The 15,010-nt window shown below is 46.8% G+C and overlaps 1 protein-coding gene across 1 annotated transcript in view; it reads right to left on the reverse strand.

Moving 5' to 3' along the window:
- TENT4B (terminal nucleotidyltransferase 4B) overlaps window positions 1-15,010 on the reverse strand; it is a 253,022-nt gene that overhangs the window by 36,357 nt on the left and 201,655 nt on the right. Inside the window, exons 8-9 of the mRNA XM_086947703.1 lie at window positions 11,584-11,710; window positions 11,392-11,498 (exon numbers count right to left, since the gene is read on the reverse strand). Coding sequence (XP_086803829.1) covers window positions 11,392-11,498; window positions 11,584-11,710 — 234 coding nt within the window. The remainder of the gene's footprint in view (window positions 1-11,391; window positions 11,499-11,583; window positions 11,711-15,010) is intronic.

Raw genomic sequence — 15,010 nt, forward strand, 5'->3', positions numbered from 1 at the left:
CTGGACAGGTTCGGGTGAAGAACCGTCCCCTGCCTCTGCGGAGGGGCAGTTTGAGTGGAGGATTGATGGCCATGCTCAGGACCTCTGGGTACCAGACTCTTTGTGCCCAGTCCGGAGCCACAAGAATAACTTGGGCCCTGATCACGCTTGATCTTCTTCAGCACTCTGGGTAGAAGTAGTACAGGTGTACAGGAGGCCGCAGTTCAACTCACGACGAAAAGCATCGCCGAGTGAGCACTGCCTTGGAAACTCCAATGCACAGAATTGCCGACATTTCGCGTTCTCTTTAGTGGTGAACAGATCTAACCAAGGCTCTCCACACCGCTGGAAGAGACCTTGCATCACCTCTGACTTCCTGGTCTCCTGTATTCTGCTTGTGGACTGCACCAGATGGCACATGGTTCTGAACTGTGGCCTACTGTGAACCATAGGTAGCGTCTGTGGGCTAGCAGAATGGGGATGTGGAAATAGGCATGCTGCAAGTCCAGCGCCACCATCCAGGGTCGGGGCAGACAGGACCTGAGCCATTGTTAGCATTTTGAAAGGTCGGACTAAGAAGACTTGAAGGCTGCTGCCGGGGGAAAAGTGTGGACTGGCCCGCCCACTTTGAAACTATTCTAGTTTCAAAGACCCATGAGGTCGTTGTGTCCCATGTTTGGTCCCATGTTTGCGGCCAGCGTAGGCCAGTAGGCTGCATTTAGCATTCAGGGGCCATCTTAGGAGGATTACCGGCATGCTGGTCGGCGGACCAGTGGTGCAGTCTTACTCACCTTCGCCGGATAGGTTATAAATCTAGGGGTCCTTTTTTCCGCACAGCGGTCGCGCGGTGCGGGCGCGCCTACTTTCGCGCCTAAGGTGAGCCAGTCAGCGTCTCGGAGGCGTACGGGTGCGGACGGCGCTCTTTGTCCCTCTTAAGTCTGTGGCCTTCTCAGTATGCATACCTACACCTCTGAGGAGCTTCTCTCCTTAAGAGGAAAGGTGGGTTTCTGCCAGACTTTTTCCAGGGAGACATGCAAATAAAAAGCGTTGTTCGGTTTGTGGGTGGAGTTTGGGCTGTCTTCCAGTGTCATCTCCCCGGGACCCGCCTATATTTCTGTCCGGTCTTCTGTTGAACACCAGATCTCTTCCCAGACATTCTTTAGATATTTATAATCTGTTGGTCGACACAAACCCTCTGTGTCTTTTCCTTACTGTGACTTGGTTGGGTGAATGTTCGGGACCTGACTTAGTGTCAGCTCTCCCCCCCAACTACGTCATTTTTAGGAAAGACCGAGCACAGGGCAGAGGAGGCGGCATAGCCATGGTAGTGGATAAGCGTTTTCCTGGTACCATTATTCCAATTGACGACATCTCGGGTTGGGAATCCCTAGGGTTTTCTCTTTCTGTGTCCTCTCATCAAACTTATGCTGGGATTTTGGTCTATAGACCCCCGGGTCCCCTTGGCTCTTTTTATGAAGAGCTCTACACTGCTGTAGCAGCTCTGTGTCTAAAAACGGACCAATGCCTGTTGCTGGGGGATTTTAAAATTCATATGGACTCAAGTACTGATGTCGTCACCATTAAGCTATTAGATGTCACCTCCCCACTAGGTCTGGTCACTTATATCACTACAGCCACACACATTAAAAGTCACACTCTGGACCAAGTGTTCTCCACCACTCCCATTGCTGTGTTGCTCCCTAGCCCGGTTCTATGGTCAGACCACCACCTTGTTAAGTTCCAGATCCCTGTGACTAATAAACCCTTAACCCGACCGTTAGAGTGTGCGCGCCAGACAACGAGAGCTTTCAATCGAGTGACCCCGCTTATGCTGGCACAAGCTCTCTCTGACCATTCGTGCCTGTTGTCAGGCAGCCTTGAGACTGATCTTGCTCTCTTGCAGGGCTGGTTGGAGGAGAGATTTGATGAACTTGCACCCGCCTCGACCTCCCGTAAAAACTGCAAGCGGGCATCTGCCCGTGGCTTTCAGCTTCCCTAGCGGACATGCGGCGCAGTTGTAAAAAGGCGGAAAGAGCTTGGCGCCGTCACTATGATCCTCTGGAGAAGGATGCTTATAAAGAGTCCATCAAGGCATATCACGGCAGCATTACCTTAGAAAAGAAAGCTTATCTTGCTAGAAGAATCGAGGCCGCCACTGTAGCCTGCAAGGAAATTTTTCTTATAGTTAAAGAATTCATTTCACCTAGTTCTGTTTTGCCCACGCACCATCATTCTGAACTTAGGGTGTCGAAATTGGCCACTTTTTTTTATCTCCAAAATTCAAACCATCCAAGACTCTTTTCCCTCCACCACTCTGACTACACCATCTGAAATATGTGCCTTTTTCTCTGCCCCCCTTCCTGGTGACGGACCTATCCTTGCTAACTTTCCTTTCCTTTCGTTGGCTTCTTCTCTAGATGTGATGTCTAAGCTTAAGTCCGGCTCACCTATGGACCCTTGTCCTGCAAAGTGCCTGGGCAAAATGGCCCTAGTGATAAGCGATCTGGTCAACCCGGTGCTCAATGGTTCACTGAGCACAGGTGTGGTCCCCCAGGCCTGGAAACATGCCCTGATCTTGCCGCTTTTGAAGAAGCCCAATCTGGACCCGCTGCTGCATCCCAACTATAAGCGTATCTCCCTTCTCCCGGCCTTGGCTAAGGTTGTGGAGAAGCACGTCCACGCATCTCTTTCCAATTTTTTGGAAACTAATAACATCTTGCATGACACCCAGTCGGGCTTCCGCGCCAATATGAGCACCGAGACGGCATTACTGGAGGTCACTGATGCCATCTGAGAGGTGTTGGATGTGGGAGGTAAGGCCATGCTGGTTATGCTGGACTTGTCGGCGGCCTTTGACACCGTTCCGCACAGCGGTCTGTTGTTCAGACTAAAGGAGATTGGGCTGAAGGGAGCGGTGTTCAATTGGTTTAAGTCCTTCCATGCTGGCCGCCAACAAAAGGTCTGGGCCCCTCCGTTCTCCGCCGAGATGACGCCATTGGAGGTCGGGGTGCCCCAGGGCTCTGTTGTGAGCCCCACCCTGTTTAACATCTATATGGCATCCCTGGCGGAGTCCTATGGTGCCCAGATCGTGTCCTATTCTGATGACACCCAGCTTCTCTTTATTTGCCAGAAGGGTGCTGACTTCGATGGCGGGCAGATCAGAGGCTGTTTAGGGGCGGTCTTCAAGTGGTTTGAGCAACACAGCCTTAAATGCAATTCCGACAAATCGGAGCTGCTATTCTTTGGCTGTCCATCTGACCCCAGGTGGCAGTCTTGGTGGCCACCGGACATGTTCCCTCCCATGGCTTTCTCCAAGGCCAAGAATCTCGGAGTGCAGATAGACGATGGACTGACGCTGAAGCCTCAGATCCTGGGCCTTGTCGGCAAGTGTTTTGGCATCATAAAAATGCTTAGAAAATTCCTTCCTATGCTGTCCCTCTGCCACCGGAAAGTGACTGTTCAGGCTCTGATAGGCTCCCGCCTGGATTATTCCAATGTGCTCTACCTGGGCCTGCCGGAGTTTCTAATCTCTCGCCTGCAGGTTGTGCAAAATGCTGCTGCCAGAGCCATTTTCGGTCTTCATCGCAGAACAAGCGTGACTGCATTATTAAAAAAACTTCATTGGCTCCCCATTAAAAAACGTGTGGCCTTTAAGGCTCTCACACTAGCTTTCAAGGCGCTCCCTGGCACAGGAGCTAAATATATCAGAAACCGACTGGCTTTCTATCTGCCTTCGAGGACATTATGGTCAGCTTCTTTGGCCTTGGCAATTGTTACTCCTGCCAGACGGGCCCTGCTGGGCAGGCGTTCTTTCAGCCATCTAGCCCCCAAGCTCTGGAACTCCTTGCCTGTTTCCCTGATATTAAATACCAGCCTCTTGAATTTCAGGAAGGAGCTAAAGTCGTGGCTCTTTGTTCAATAATTTCTGCCTTGTCTGTCTGCTCCTGGTCATCTGTTCCCAAGTCTGCTAAAGCACCGGGACACTCCTTTGGAGTAGCTGAGCGCTATATAAGACCAACTTAACATAACATAGGCAGCGCAGCTTGGGAGTTCGTTCCAGGTCTTGGCCGCGATGTAGAAGGATCTTTCTGCCGTTATGGCTCTGTGGATGCAGGGGCTTACGACGAAGGCAGGGTTGGCGGAGCGAAGCTTTCTCTTGGTGGTGTAGGAGATCCTTTGGTTTAGGTATTGGGGTCCGGTATAATGGAGGTCTTTGTAAGCGTGTGTGAGCAGCTTGAAGGTCACTTTTTTTTCGACTGGGAGCCAGTAGAGGTCTCGTAGGGGCTGGGCGATGTGGTTTTGTCGTGGGACGCTGAGGAGGAGTCTGGCTGAGGCCTTCTGGAGTTTGTAGAGTAGAGATTTGTTGATTCAAGCGTAGAGGGTGTTCCTGTAGTCCAGTCTGCTGGTTATGAGTGCGTGAGTGACGGTCTTTCTGGATTCGGGGTTTGAAGGTCTTGCGGTGTATGTGGAGAGTGTTAAAGCATGTGGAGGATACAGCGTTGATCTGTCTGTTCATGGTGAGGGAGGAGTCTAGTATGATGCAGAGGTTGCGGGTGTGGTCCGTGGGTTTGGGAGGGTTACCGGGGGGCCACCAGATGTCGTCCCACGTGGAGGGGGTGGTCCTGAGGAAGACTACTTCCGTTTTATCAGAATTGCGCATCAGGCAGCTGCTGCTCACCCAGGATGCAACATTCTTCATTCCTTCCTGGAAACTGTGTCTGGTGAAGTCGGGTTCCTTGGTGAGGGAGAGAAAGAGCTGGGTGTCGGTGTGGGATACTATGCGGAGTCCGTGTTTTTTGACGATGGTTGCGAGAAAGGGGCGAAAAGCAGACTGGGGTGGACAAGCTGACGCAGCGAGGCCCAAGGATCTGGCATTAGCACGAAAATCCTTAAAGCGCTTCAGCGCAAACTCTGCCTTGTCACCAAAAAGGCGATGGCCATCGAAGGGCATGTCTAGCAAGGTTGAATGGACATCCCCCGAAATGCCAGACATCCTCAACCAGGTGTAGCGCCTAAGGGCCACCGACGTGGCAATCGTTCTGCTTAGTGAGTCGGTGGTATCCAATCCATATTGAATTCGTGAATTTAGCAGAGTCTCTCCCATTTGCGACTGATTGGGAGAGAACAGCCAGGCCTCCTACGGGCACTGAGACAGCACTAGCGCGACAGTATTCCAGATAGTATGGGAGTATCGGCCCAAGAGGCACGTAGTATTCACAGACTGCAGTGCCAAGCTGGAGGAAGAGAACATACGCTTCCCAAGATGATCCATCTTCTTGCATTCCCTGTCTGGGGAGAAGAGGAGGCTTGGACCACCAAGCTCTGGGGAGGGGCGCATGTTGGGTGAGGAAAACTGGGTCGCCCAGAGACGGGCGGTGGAGGCAGGCAATCTTCCTTTCCACAGGAGCCCCTGTGCTGGGCTTCGTTGAAGGGAAAAAGGAGTTCAGAGGAGGTTGTCGCAGGCTGAAGTACCTCTGTTAGGAGATTAGGCCTGATTTCCACTGAAGGGAGCTTCAGGCCCAAGGCCTCGGCTGCCCTTTGCACCACCACAGCGTAAGACGCACCCTACTCCGTAGCCACAGTAAGGGGAGAAAGCATGTCAAGGTCTGGTAAAGGGTCCAGACCACTGGCATCACCCAGGTCCTCTCTCCAGTCAGGCTCTTCAAGCTGATCTGCCAAAGGAACAAGCGACCCGTCCCAAGCCTCATCACCACCTTCTAGGCGAGAGGGAACACCAGGGAGGAACAGGGGAACAAAGGTACCCTCTGGCATTAAATTTGATGTCTCCTGACATCGGTCCGGCTCAGAGTCCATCTCGGCGGTGAGGATAGGGACGGCGTCGGCCGGGGGGCACAGCCGACACCGGGGGCATCATTGACAGGGAAGGTAGAGTAAGGTCAACCGGCGTAGATACGGATCCAGGCCTGGATCCACGGGGCCCTCCGGCGCCGGAGCTGTAGGCATCGAAGGCCACAGACCCCGACCGGCTTCGCAGGGCCCGAAGGTGCGCCGGCAGAGTCGGGCTGCACAAACCTACTGTGAAGGGCTACGTAAAATGCACGAAGTTGGGCAGGGGACACCTCGGCTCCCAGAAATGGAGGGAGGCTTGGAGTCATCCCTGAAGGAGGTACTGAAGCCCTAAGAGTGACAACCCACGGGATCCCGAGTTGCGTCAGACGACCGATGGGGAGAAGACTAAGAGCACTGGTGCTTCTTCGCCTTCTTCTTGTGCTTCGACTTACCAGAGGACTTCGAAGACTTGGAATGGGACGAGTTGTGGTGGCTCCGTGAATGGTCTCGAGACCTTCCCCTCGACCGAGAGCGACTCAGAGCCAACTGCCGGGCCTCCAAGAGCTTTCGGGATCGCTCCAGCAAAGACTTCGGATTCATGACCCGGCAGTCTGAGAACGACTTCCAAGTCGTGGTCGCACTCCTGACACCAAAGACACACGAGTTGCGGATCCATCACAGACATCAGTTTGTGACAGGTCTCACAGGGTTTGAAGCCAGTCTGACGATGGGACATCCCCCACGCACCAGGAATCAAAGACTCGAAAAGAAGTTGACAAAATGTTGAAAAAAGCTTAGTCAAAAAGTGGCTAATGGGGAAACTCTCTCTGGATCTGGGCTAGGCTGGCGTGGGAAAAAATAACTGACGTCAGCACGCAGGGGCGGCGTCTAAGTAGGCACCGTGACGTCATCACGACGACTGAGTCGACCGACGCCACCCACTGAGGAGCAGGGGTACTGTGGAGAAAATTATCTCTGAATCCAGTCTGACGCCCGAGAGAAATTCCAAGGTAAGGAATCTAGAACAGTCTCTTTGAGATACATTGTTCAACTGTTCCTACCCCTTTTCTCAAACCATACTGGGTATCTGACATGATTTGATGAACCTCAGCCCAGGTTTCCAATCTAGAAAGTAGTGTTCTTCCAGCCACCATCAGGAGTCAGTATAAGAGTAAGATCTGCCAAAACCTTTTTGGGTCAGCCCTGTGCCCTTTCTGATAAATTGGTGCAATCAAAGAGGTAGACCATGTTGTTAGTGCCCCTTATTTGCAAATAGGTATTAGAATTTTAAAGTGGGCCCCAGAAATCCAAGTTAGTTTTAAAGGGGTCGACCAGGACCCCAACAGGAACTGGGGCCTTCCCACCAAGACTATTAATTGTGACAGTTACCTCATTAAAGAGAAAACAAAGCATCTGTTGCTTGATGGTTTTTAACAGCCCGGTGTAACTTCAAATCACCCCAGATCTTCAGTTAGGCAGCAGTGATTAGTGCTAACTAGAGGTTCTATTCAATGCTGCCTTTAATGAACTAAGGGTTTTAATATACTTTGAAACAAACCAGCCTTTGTATCTCCCACTAGATTGATGAAGTTGGCATGTTAATTTCTTTTTCTCATGGCTAGCAATTCCCTTGAAAGCATACTTAATTTGCTCCGCCTCAGCACAGTCATCAAGGCAAATATTCTTTAGAGGATAGGTAGCTTGAACAAGGTTTGAAAAGAAAAAAAATCAGGGATAACTCTCCACTGCAAGCTAATACAATTAACCGAGGCAACTTTTAAGTCCTCTATATGTTCAAAGCCTCCAATCTGTGAAGCAGTACCTGAGAAGATGATAGCTATGCTCGGAGCTTAACAAAATAAACTGTTTTAAAATTCAAAATCAATTAACTTAAAGTATTCATGGCTAAAAAAAAGTCAATTGCAGATCTGGACTCCCTGCCTATGAAGATATAGTTAAAAGGGGCTGACTTCATCTGCAACATCCAGGTTATATTTAAAAAGAAAGTTGTTTAACCTTTCACCATACCCATTATGGCTAAAATAAGTTATACCTCGGTCAGTTTCAAACATGTATCCCCACACTTCTCTCGATGGGGAAGAGCAGAGTTGAATATTAAAATCACTCAACCCCCATATCACGTAATTGATCACTTCTGTAGTGGAGCAGATATTTTCTAGATCTTTTTCTAAACTTTACAATACAGATACATTTTCACCAGAAAAATTATAAAAAATTCAATATATTTAGGTGTGAATTCCTTGACATTTTAAAGCCAACAACCTATAAGGGGAGTCCAGTTTTTAACTAAACACATCCCCTGGAGTCAAAGTAGAAACAAATGTTACAAGGCCCTCTTTAACCCTACACGATAAAAGGTACAGCCGAAGTTTGAAATGCTGTATAGCCGACATTATGGGAACAATCAATGGCTTATGTCTCCCGGAGACATATCACCTGAAACTGCTTGCCAAAAGTTAGCCAACCTTGATTATTTATCTTACTCCTGATGCCTGACAAGTTCCAAAAAAGAAGACTGAACAAATGGCCCTGACAGGAGATATCAGAATTACTTTGGACACAGGGCCTAGTGCTGCATGATCAGGGGGTAACAAGATCCATACAATTATGCAGTTGAGCCTGTACTAGGTGCCACATCTATGGAAAACCAGAACACTTGGAATTATATTTCACAGAACATGTGCTAAATGCACCCCTATGAGAGAAAACTATGGAGCCTAAGATTGATACTGTGAGCAAGCAGTCAATCATTATCATTCATTAAACCGAGTGAAGAAAAACTATTCAATATAGGAATGTTAAAAACAGGACTACCACAATTTCTCCCCAAATCTGGTGCTTGTTTAATTCAAGGATCACCGCATTCTACGAGGCATGTAAACATAACCAAGGGGGTACAGCATTAATCTTTGTGCTGCAGCACAATCGCATTCCCAATGTATGGAGGATTAGCCGAACCAAATTGGAAGACCTAAAATTCATGATCTTGCCGCTCCCGGGGACCGTTTTTATACTGCAGCTTACTCAATTTACTCTGCAAACCATGATAAGCTCATTAAAGAATGCTCTCGTCAGACCAGTTTCCAGCTCGATCCAATTCGGAATATTCCTATAATTCTCCAATGACTCTGACTGACTAGGTTCTAAGTGTGGGACTTTTTTTTTAAGACAATAGCATATGAAGTACCCTCTGGTGACAAATCTAAATGAACTTGATAGCTAGTAAAAGACTGCTTAATTTGAGGAGAGTTTGATGAATGGGTAGGTTTAGGACCACAAGTCAAACGGCCTCCATTATTTTTGCCACTCCTGGTGAGTAGACTCCCCACCTTCAACGAACTCTCATCCTAACCCTAGGTCCCTCCTCGGATGCAGATGAAAAACCCTGACTAAATCACATTTTGGAACCTCAGAGGTAGTGACTGCCTGACGGGACACCAAAAATGTAATTTCTTGCATCATGCTGAGGCAGTTGGTGTCAAACGTTTCAACCAACTGTAGTCTAGATAGCAATAAGCCAGAAATTGTTTTACCAGCAACTCCACACCCTTTACGGCAGTCATAAGATTATTTGTATCCAAGGCATGGTTACTTTGGGCGTTTTTTTTTAGGAACCTTTTTATCAGATCTACGGTGCTGTGAGGACTCCTCTTCCTCTTGTATATCACATTTGTTACTTAAAATTTAGAGTTGCCTTCCTTTTCTCTCTGGCAGTGGGGAAGTCTCGGAGGCAAGTGAAGGAAGAACTTAAATGGATAGGGCATTATGGAATACATAAGGATTTAAAATGGCACTGCCAGAGTAGTCCTTTCTTTTCCGGCAAATTCTGCTGTGGAATTTGGGGAAACCCAGAAGCTTCTCATTGATTTTTGTGCAAATGTCAGTATCTCCTCTGCATTAGTAATTTCCTTATCAATAGCGCTCAAGGTGTTCATTAGAGAGGTAGTCATGGGGTTTGGAGTTTTTCCTGGGGGACTGTCAGGTTGTGAGCTCAGCTTCCTCTTTTCCATTTTAAAAATAGAATGTGAATGTCACAATACAAGAACTAAGAGGTGGGTCAAGCCTAGCCTCGTCCAAGCTCGAACGAAAGCAAACGGGTCCTGGATAGCTGCCAGACCTGCAGGCCGCTTCAACACACCTTTTCAGCCTTGCTGGGTGTTCTCCACCTCATTTTGTGCAAGTAATTATGGTAGATTAAGTCCTGGCACCGTTGAACTTCCCTGAAAAGAGGTTATATAAAAAGGTAGTAACTCAAAGTTGTAAAATTCACGGATGCCACAAGAGGTCTCAGTGAAATATATGCTTTCTGGTACACATATGTTATCACTGTTTCAGAACCCAGAACTCCATTCTAAAGAACTCAGCAGCAGATTCTGTCTTGCTCTCAAAGGCCAGAGACTGTTAGACAGTCTTCATTTCTGTACATCGTTGCCTTGAGATGGACAGCAGATACAAATCATATTACTGTTTGGCAATGGTGCTTTTCAAATACAATTTTCTAAGGTACCTATGTCCTGTTGCAGGCAACTTTTTTATCCTGCATTGTTGCAGTGTGAAACCTTACTTTATGAGAATCCAGACTCGAATAAACGAAAGCAGATCAAGATCACCTAAATAATGAGATTACATGATGTCCCTGGTGGGTGTACCAGAGGTAGAACTTTATTAAGATTAGTGTAAAGATACCCATTTAAAAATGTTAGTCACATTGACATCTGCTGTGATGATCAATTATAGATAGGCCACACAAAAAATAGTTCCTCTGTGAAGGGCACCAATAGTTTTTTAATCAAATCCAAACTAAAGGAAACACTATTAAGAGTGTGCAACCATAAAAGTTTCGGACAGATACATGCAAGCGTGCAATCGTTTTCATTTGCTACAAAATGCAAAGTGCCCTTTGTTCAATTTACAATCTATAGTCAAAAGAGTAAGGTTTAAAAAAGGAAAGCAAGGTTGGGGAAATGTTAGGCTTACACATTAAGCAGAGGTGTTCAAGAGGGACAGTGGAGAGTATAAATTAAGAAAAAAAAAAAAGAACTGGAAACACACATTTACATGGAAATACATACACGATCACACAAGGGGCATTATTACAAGGTCAGCAGGTTCTAGGATGTCTTTTACACATTCTCAGACATAACAATACCATGAAACCCGTTAACCCAGAGGAGTAAGGGCTTTTCAGTTCTTGTGAAGGAGCACAATTAACAGGGATTCAGGGCTTAATGCTATGAATCCCAGGAATATGTTTTCTTATCTTGGAATCAATAATTTCCAAGTCCGACCACCAACCTGTAATACTTTTTTCTCCTCTGCAGTCTCCCCCCAAATATTTTGGATGAAATCTTCAGAGGAAATAAGAGGCCAAAGATCCTCATAACTACAAATGGGGTCAGTGACATGCTTATACTTCCCATCGAGAACTACGAGTCTCTGGAAATGTGACCTAAGTTTGAGAATTTGTGACAAACGTATGGATTGCACTGGTACTGGAAACCTATATTATAAGCTTTGAGTTCCATATATTTTGCTTTCTTTAAAGAGCACCTAGATACATTTCTTTAAGCAGTTTTATCAACTAAAGAGTTTGATTCTTACCATCAGACAAGTACTTAGATTTAAAAATCTGAGGCCCCCATCGATGAGATATCCAGTCTCTATAAGCAACCACTTCTTGAGTGACTCTTATTATCCGTCCCAGTATGCTGAAATAGAAGAAAACCATTTCAATGACACACAAGAGGTAAAGAGTGTGTTTAGGAACTGCATTGACGTCAATTAAACAATTACCTTTCAGCTTCATTGTTGGGATAGTACTTGGCAATTGGCGACACAGCATGGCTAAGAACAACATATGCATAATCAAATGCCTGCTTCACTTGCATTGCCCCATAAGAACTCCTACCGACATCGTTACCTTCAAAACATTAAAAAAATACATAAAATTAACAGTGGTTATAAAAAATGTCTGGGAACTGTAAAGGTCTTACTCAAGTATTTTTGCATAATTTGTGGGAGGTGGGGACCATTTGAGATTGGTTAATATATACACTTTAATACTGGTGCTTCAGGAAGGGTGTCTTGTCTCACATTGACATGTTTTAGAATTTGTCCAAACAGACCAAAATAATCGTGCTACGTTTTATCAAATTGAAATGATTGCCTAAAACACAAAGCTCTACGAACACAGCAATGAACTTTACCTACTAAAACCAACGTTGCATACAATTCCTGTTAGGCTCTCCAGGAATTGAGTGTAGCATGTAAAAATATATATATTTTTTTAATTTAGATGAAACTCTTGTCACTATACAAAGGAAATACTATAGGGTTTGTCATCATCTTTTTCTTTCTCATGCCAATGGGTTTGATTACCACTTTGCTGCATTAACCCACATTCATGACTATTACGGAGCCATCATGGAGAACCCAAATCCTTTAGGGAACATTGATGCCCCTAGAGCCTTCAGCACTCTTATAAACATAGCCCAATATACAGCCAATGTGAACACCCTCTTGAACATATTTAACCTTAATGTCTACACAGCTACGCCTAAAGGAAATGGTTTTAAAGTTAAATAGAAGTACACTTGGAATGCAGAAGAAAGGAACAATTCAGAGGTATAAAATAATAATATATTCAAATTAATCAAAGCATTATATTAATCAAATCCCACTCATCAATGTTTCATTCAACCCATTCCACTATTTGTTCAGCAAAAATTTTTTTTTTTAAAAATCAGGCACTAGAGACCAAGTTACTCACCTTCGGTAATGCTTTATCTGGTAGGGACTTTATCTAGCTGCAAATTCCTTACCTTAGAATATTACCCAGGCAATAGAATGAATACCGACACTTTCAAGCAGTTCCCTTTGCGCTTCAGTAGGTGGAGTCTTTCGGCTCTGCGTCGTCTGTTCTGGAAATGACATGCGCAGTGCCTACATTGGCACCACCCCAGTGCACGGACGTCAGTTATTTTAGCTAGCCGCAGATTCATTATCTTAGAATAGATACCAAAGCAATGTTTCCTTGGAGGGGAGTCTGCAAAGCGGATTTAAATCAGAAAGTCCTGCAGGACCATACAGGCAAAATGCCGGTCACAAAGGACCTCGCTTTCCAGTCAGTAGTGCTGCTTGGTAAACGTGTGTAGAGATGCCCATGTTGCTGCCTGACAGATGTCCAGGACAGGAACTCCGAATCTAATGCAGTTGTCGCGCCTTGGCTCTGGTGGAATGAGCACACAAGGCTTCAGGGGGGTTGCTTCTTGGCAAACGAGTAGCAGATCTTTATGCAGATTACTATCCATATGGGGATAGTCTGTTCCTGCAAAGCTTTCCTTTTCTTGGCCCCAACATACCCCCTGAAAAGTGCTCGGCCACCCAGAACTCTTGTGCAATCAAGAAAGAAAGACAATGCCCTTTTTTGGGTCCAGATGGTGCAATCTCGGCTTCTCTTTAATTCTCGTTATTTCTCGCTCCGGTGCCTTCTCGACTCACGGGTTCACACTCTGCGACTCTGGGCAATAGCTTGCTTAATCTCCACATCGGCCCTTCGCGGCGGGATGCCTGGCTTTCACCTTGTGGATACCCTTCCACGGCTATCTCACAGGGGAATACCAGGACGGGTTCCCTAAGCAAGCGCGGAGATGCCCCAGGGTAAGTCCTGCGCTATATAAGTTTCATACATCTCTTTGGAAGGGTGAGGCAGAGCAGAGAAGGTAGCCAGAGTGCTATTCTGGCCTACAACGATGGAGTTGCAACTTTCGGAAGGAAGGAGGAACGTGTCCAGAGTACTAGCTTGTCTGGATAGAAGGTAGTGTAGGAAGGGTGTGCCCAAAGTGCCTGAAATCCACTGACCCTCCTGGCCGATGTAATGGGCACTAGAATAGCAACTGAAGAGGGTTATTGTGCAGAAGAATGCACATGAAAAAAGTCAGGACAAGCTTTAAGTTATACTGGGTCAAGATAAATGGCCTGGGATGAAACATAATGCAAATCTTTGAGGAACCCAGCCACAATAGGCAACTTGAACAAAGAAAGTTGGTCCGGCAACTGTAATAATGCAGAAAATGTGGCAAAGTAACTTTTAATTATGCCTGGAGCGGAGCCCTGCTGGACCAAGGAGAGAACAACTAAAAGAACCTGAGAAAGGGGTGCAGAGAGGAATGATTTCTCTAGATGCACACCATGCTACACATTTATCCCTGAGGCAGGTGTATACTGACTTGGTGGAGGGACACTAGGCATGAAGGTGAAGGGAGCGCAGGTTCAGGGAACCCCCCTGCTGCTGGGGCTGGAGCACCTCTTGAAGAGACAGCCTTATTAGGGGAATGATGCTCATGCTCAACAGCTCAGTATACCAGACTACCCATGCCCAATTCAGAGCCACAAGAATAACTTTGCCGGGTCATTCCTGATCTTCCTAAAACCTCAGGGAAGGAGTGTACTTGGCGGAAATGTACAGGAGGCCAGAGCTCAATTCGAAACGAAGAGAGTCTCAGAGCAATAGCCACCTTGGAAACTCAAGCACGCAAATTTGAATACATTGCACATTCTTAGTGGTGCCAAACAGATCTGGCCAAGGCTCTTCACACTCTTGAAAGAGACCTTGCACCACCTCTGGATGGAGGCTGAGTTTGTTCGCTCTGGTGTTCAGAGAGCCTGCTAGATGTTGAGCCATCAGGCAAATGCCCTGGCTTTCCAGCCATTTTCAAAGACACAGAGCCTCATAACAAGGGGTCCATGATCCTACCAAGTCATGTTTGTTGCAGTACCACAGGGCTGTGGAATTATTCGTGAACACCTGCACCAGCCTTCTCTTGATCAAAGGGACAAAGGCTTTCAATGCCAGATGGATCACCCGAAGCTCTAGCTGATTGATGGGATGCCTGGATTCTGCCAGAGACCAGATTCCCCTGAACCTCACCCCTCACAGGTGGTCACCCCATCCCAGAAGTGACGCCTCTGTCACTAGTTCGCTCTGCTTGGGGAAGGAAGAGGGGTCTGCAAATGCCTCAATCATGATTCCTCAGCCACCACTGTAGATCTTTTGCAGTTCCCTTTGAGATCTGGACTACGTAAGAGATATTCCCCAGATGTTGTTCTCACTGAAACTTCAGGTCCCACTGCACTGCAAATCTTGCATATGCTAACGGGTATGTGTTACAATCAGGATGCCGGAGGCCCAACTGCTTCAGGGTCATTCTCACCGAAATCC

The sequence above is a fragment of the Lissotriton vulgaris genome, chromosome 12 (assembly GCF_964263255.1).
Source record: "Lissotriton vulgaris chromosome 12, aLisVul1.2, whole genome shotgun sequence".
NCBI lineage: Eukaryota > Metazoa > Chordata > Amphibia > Caudata > Salamandridae > Lissotriton > Lissotriton vulgaris.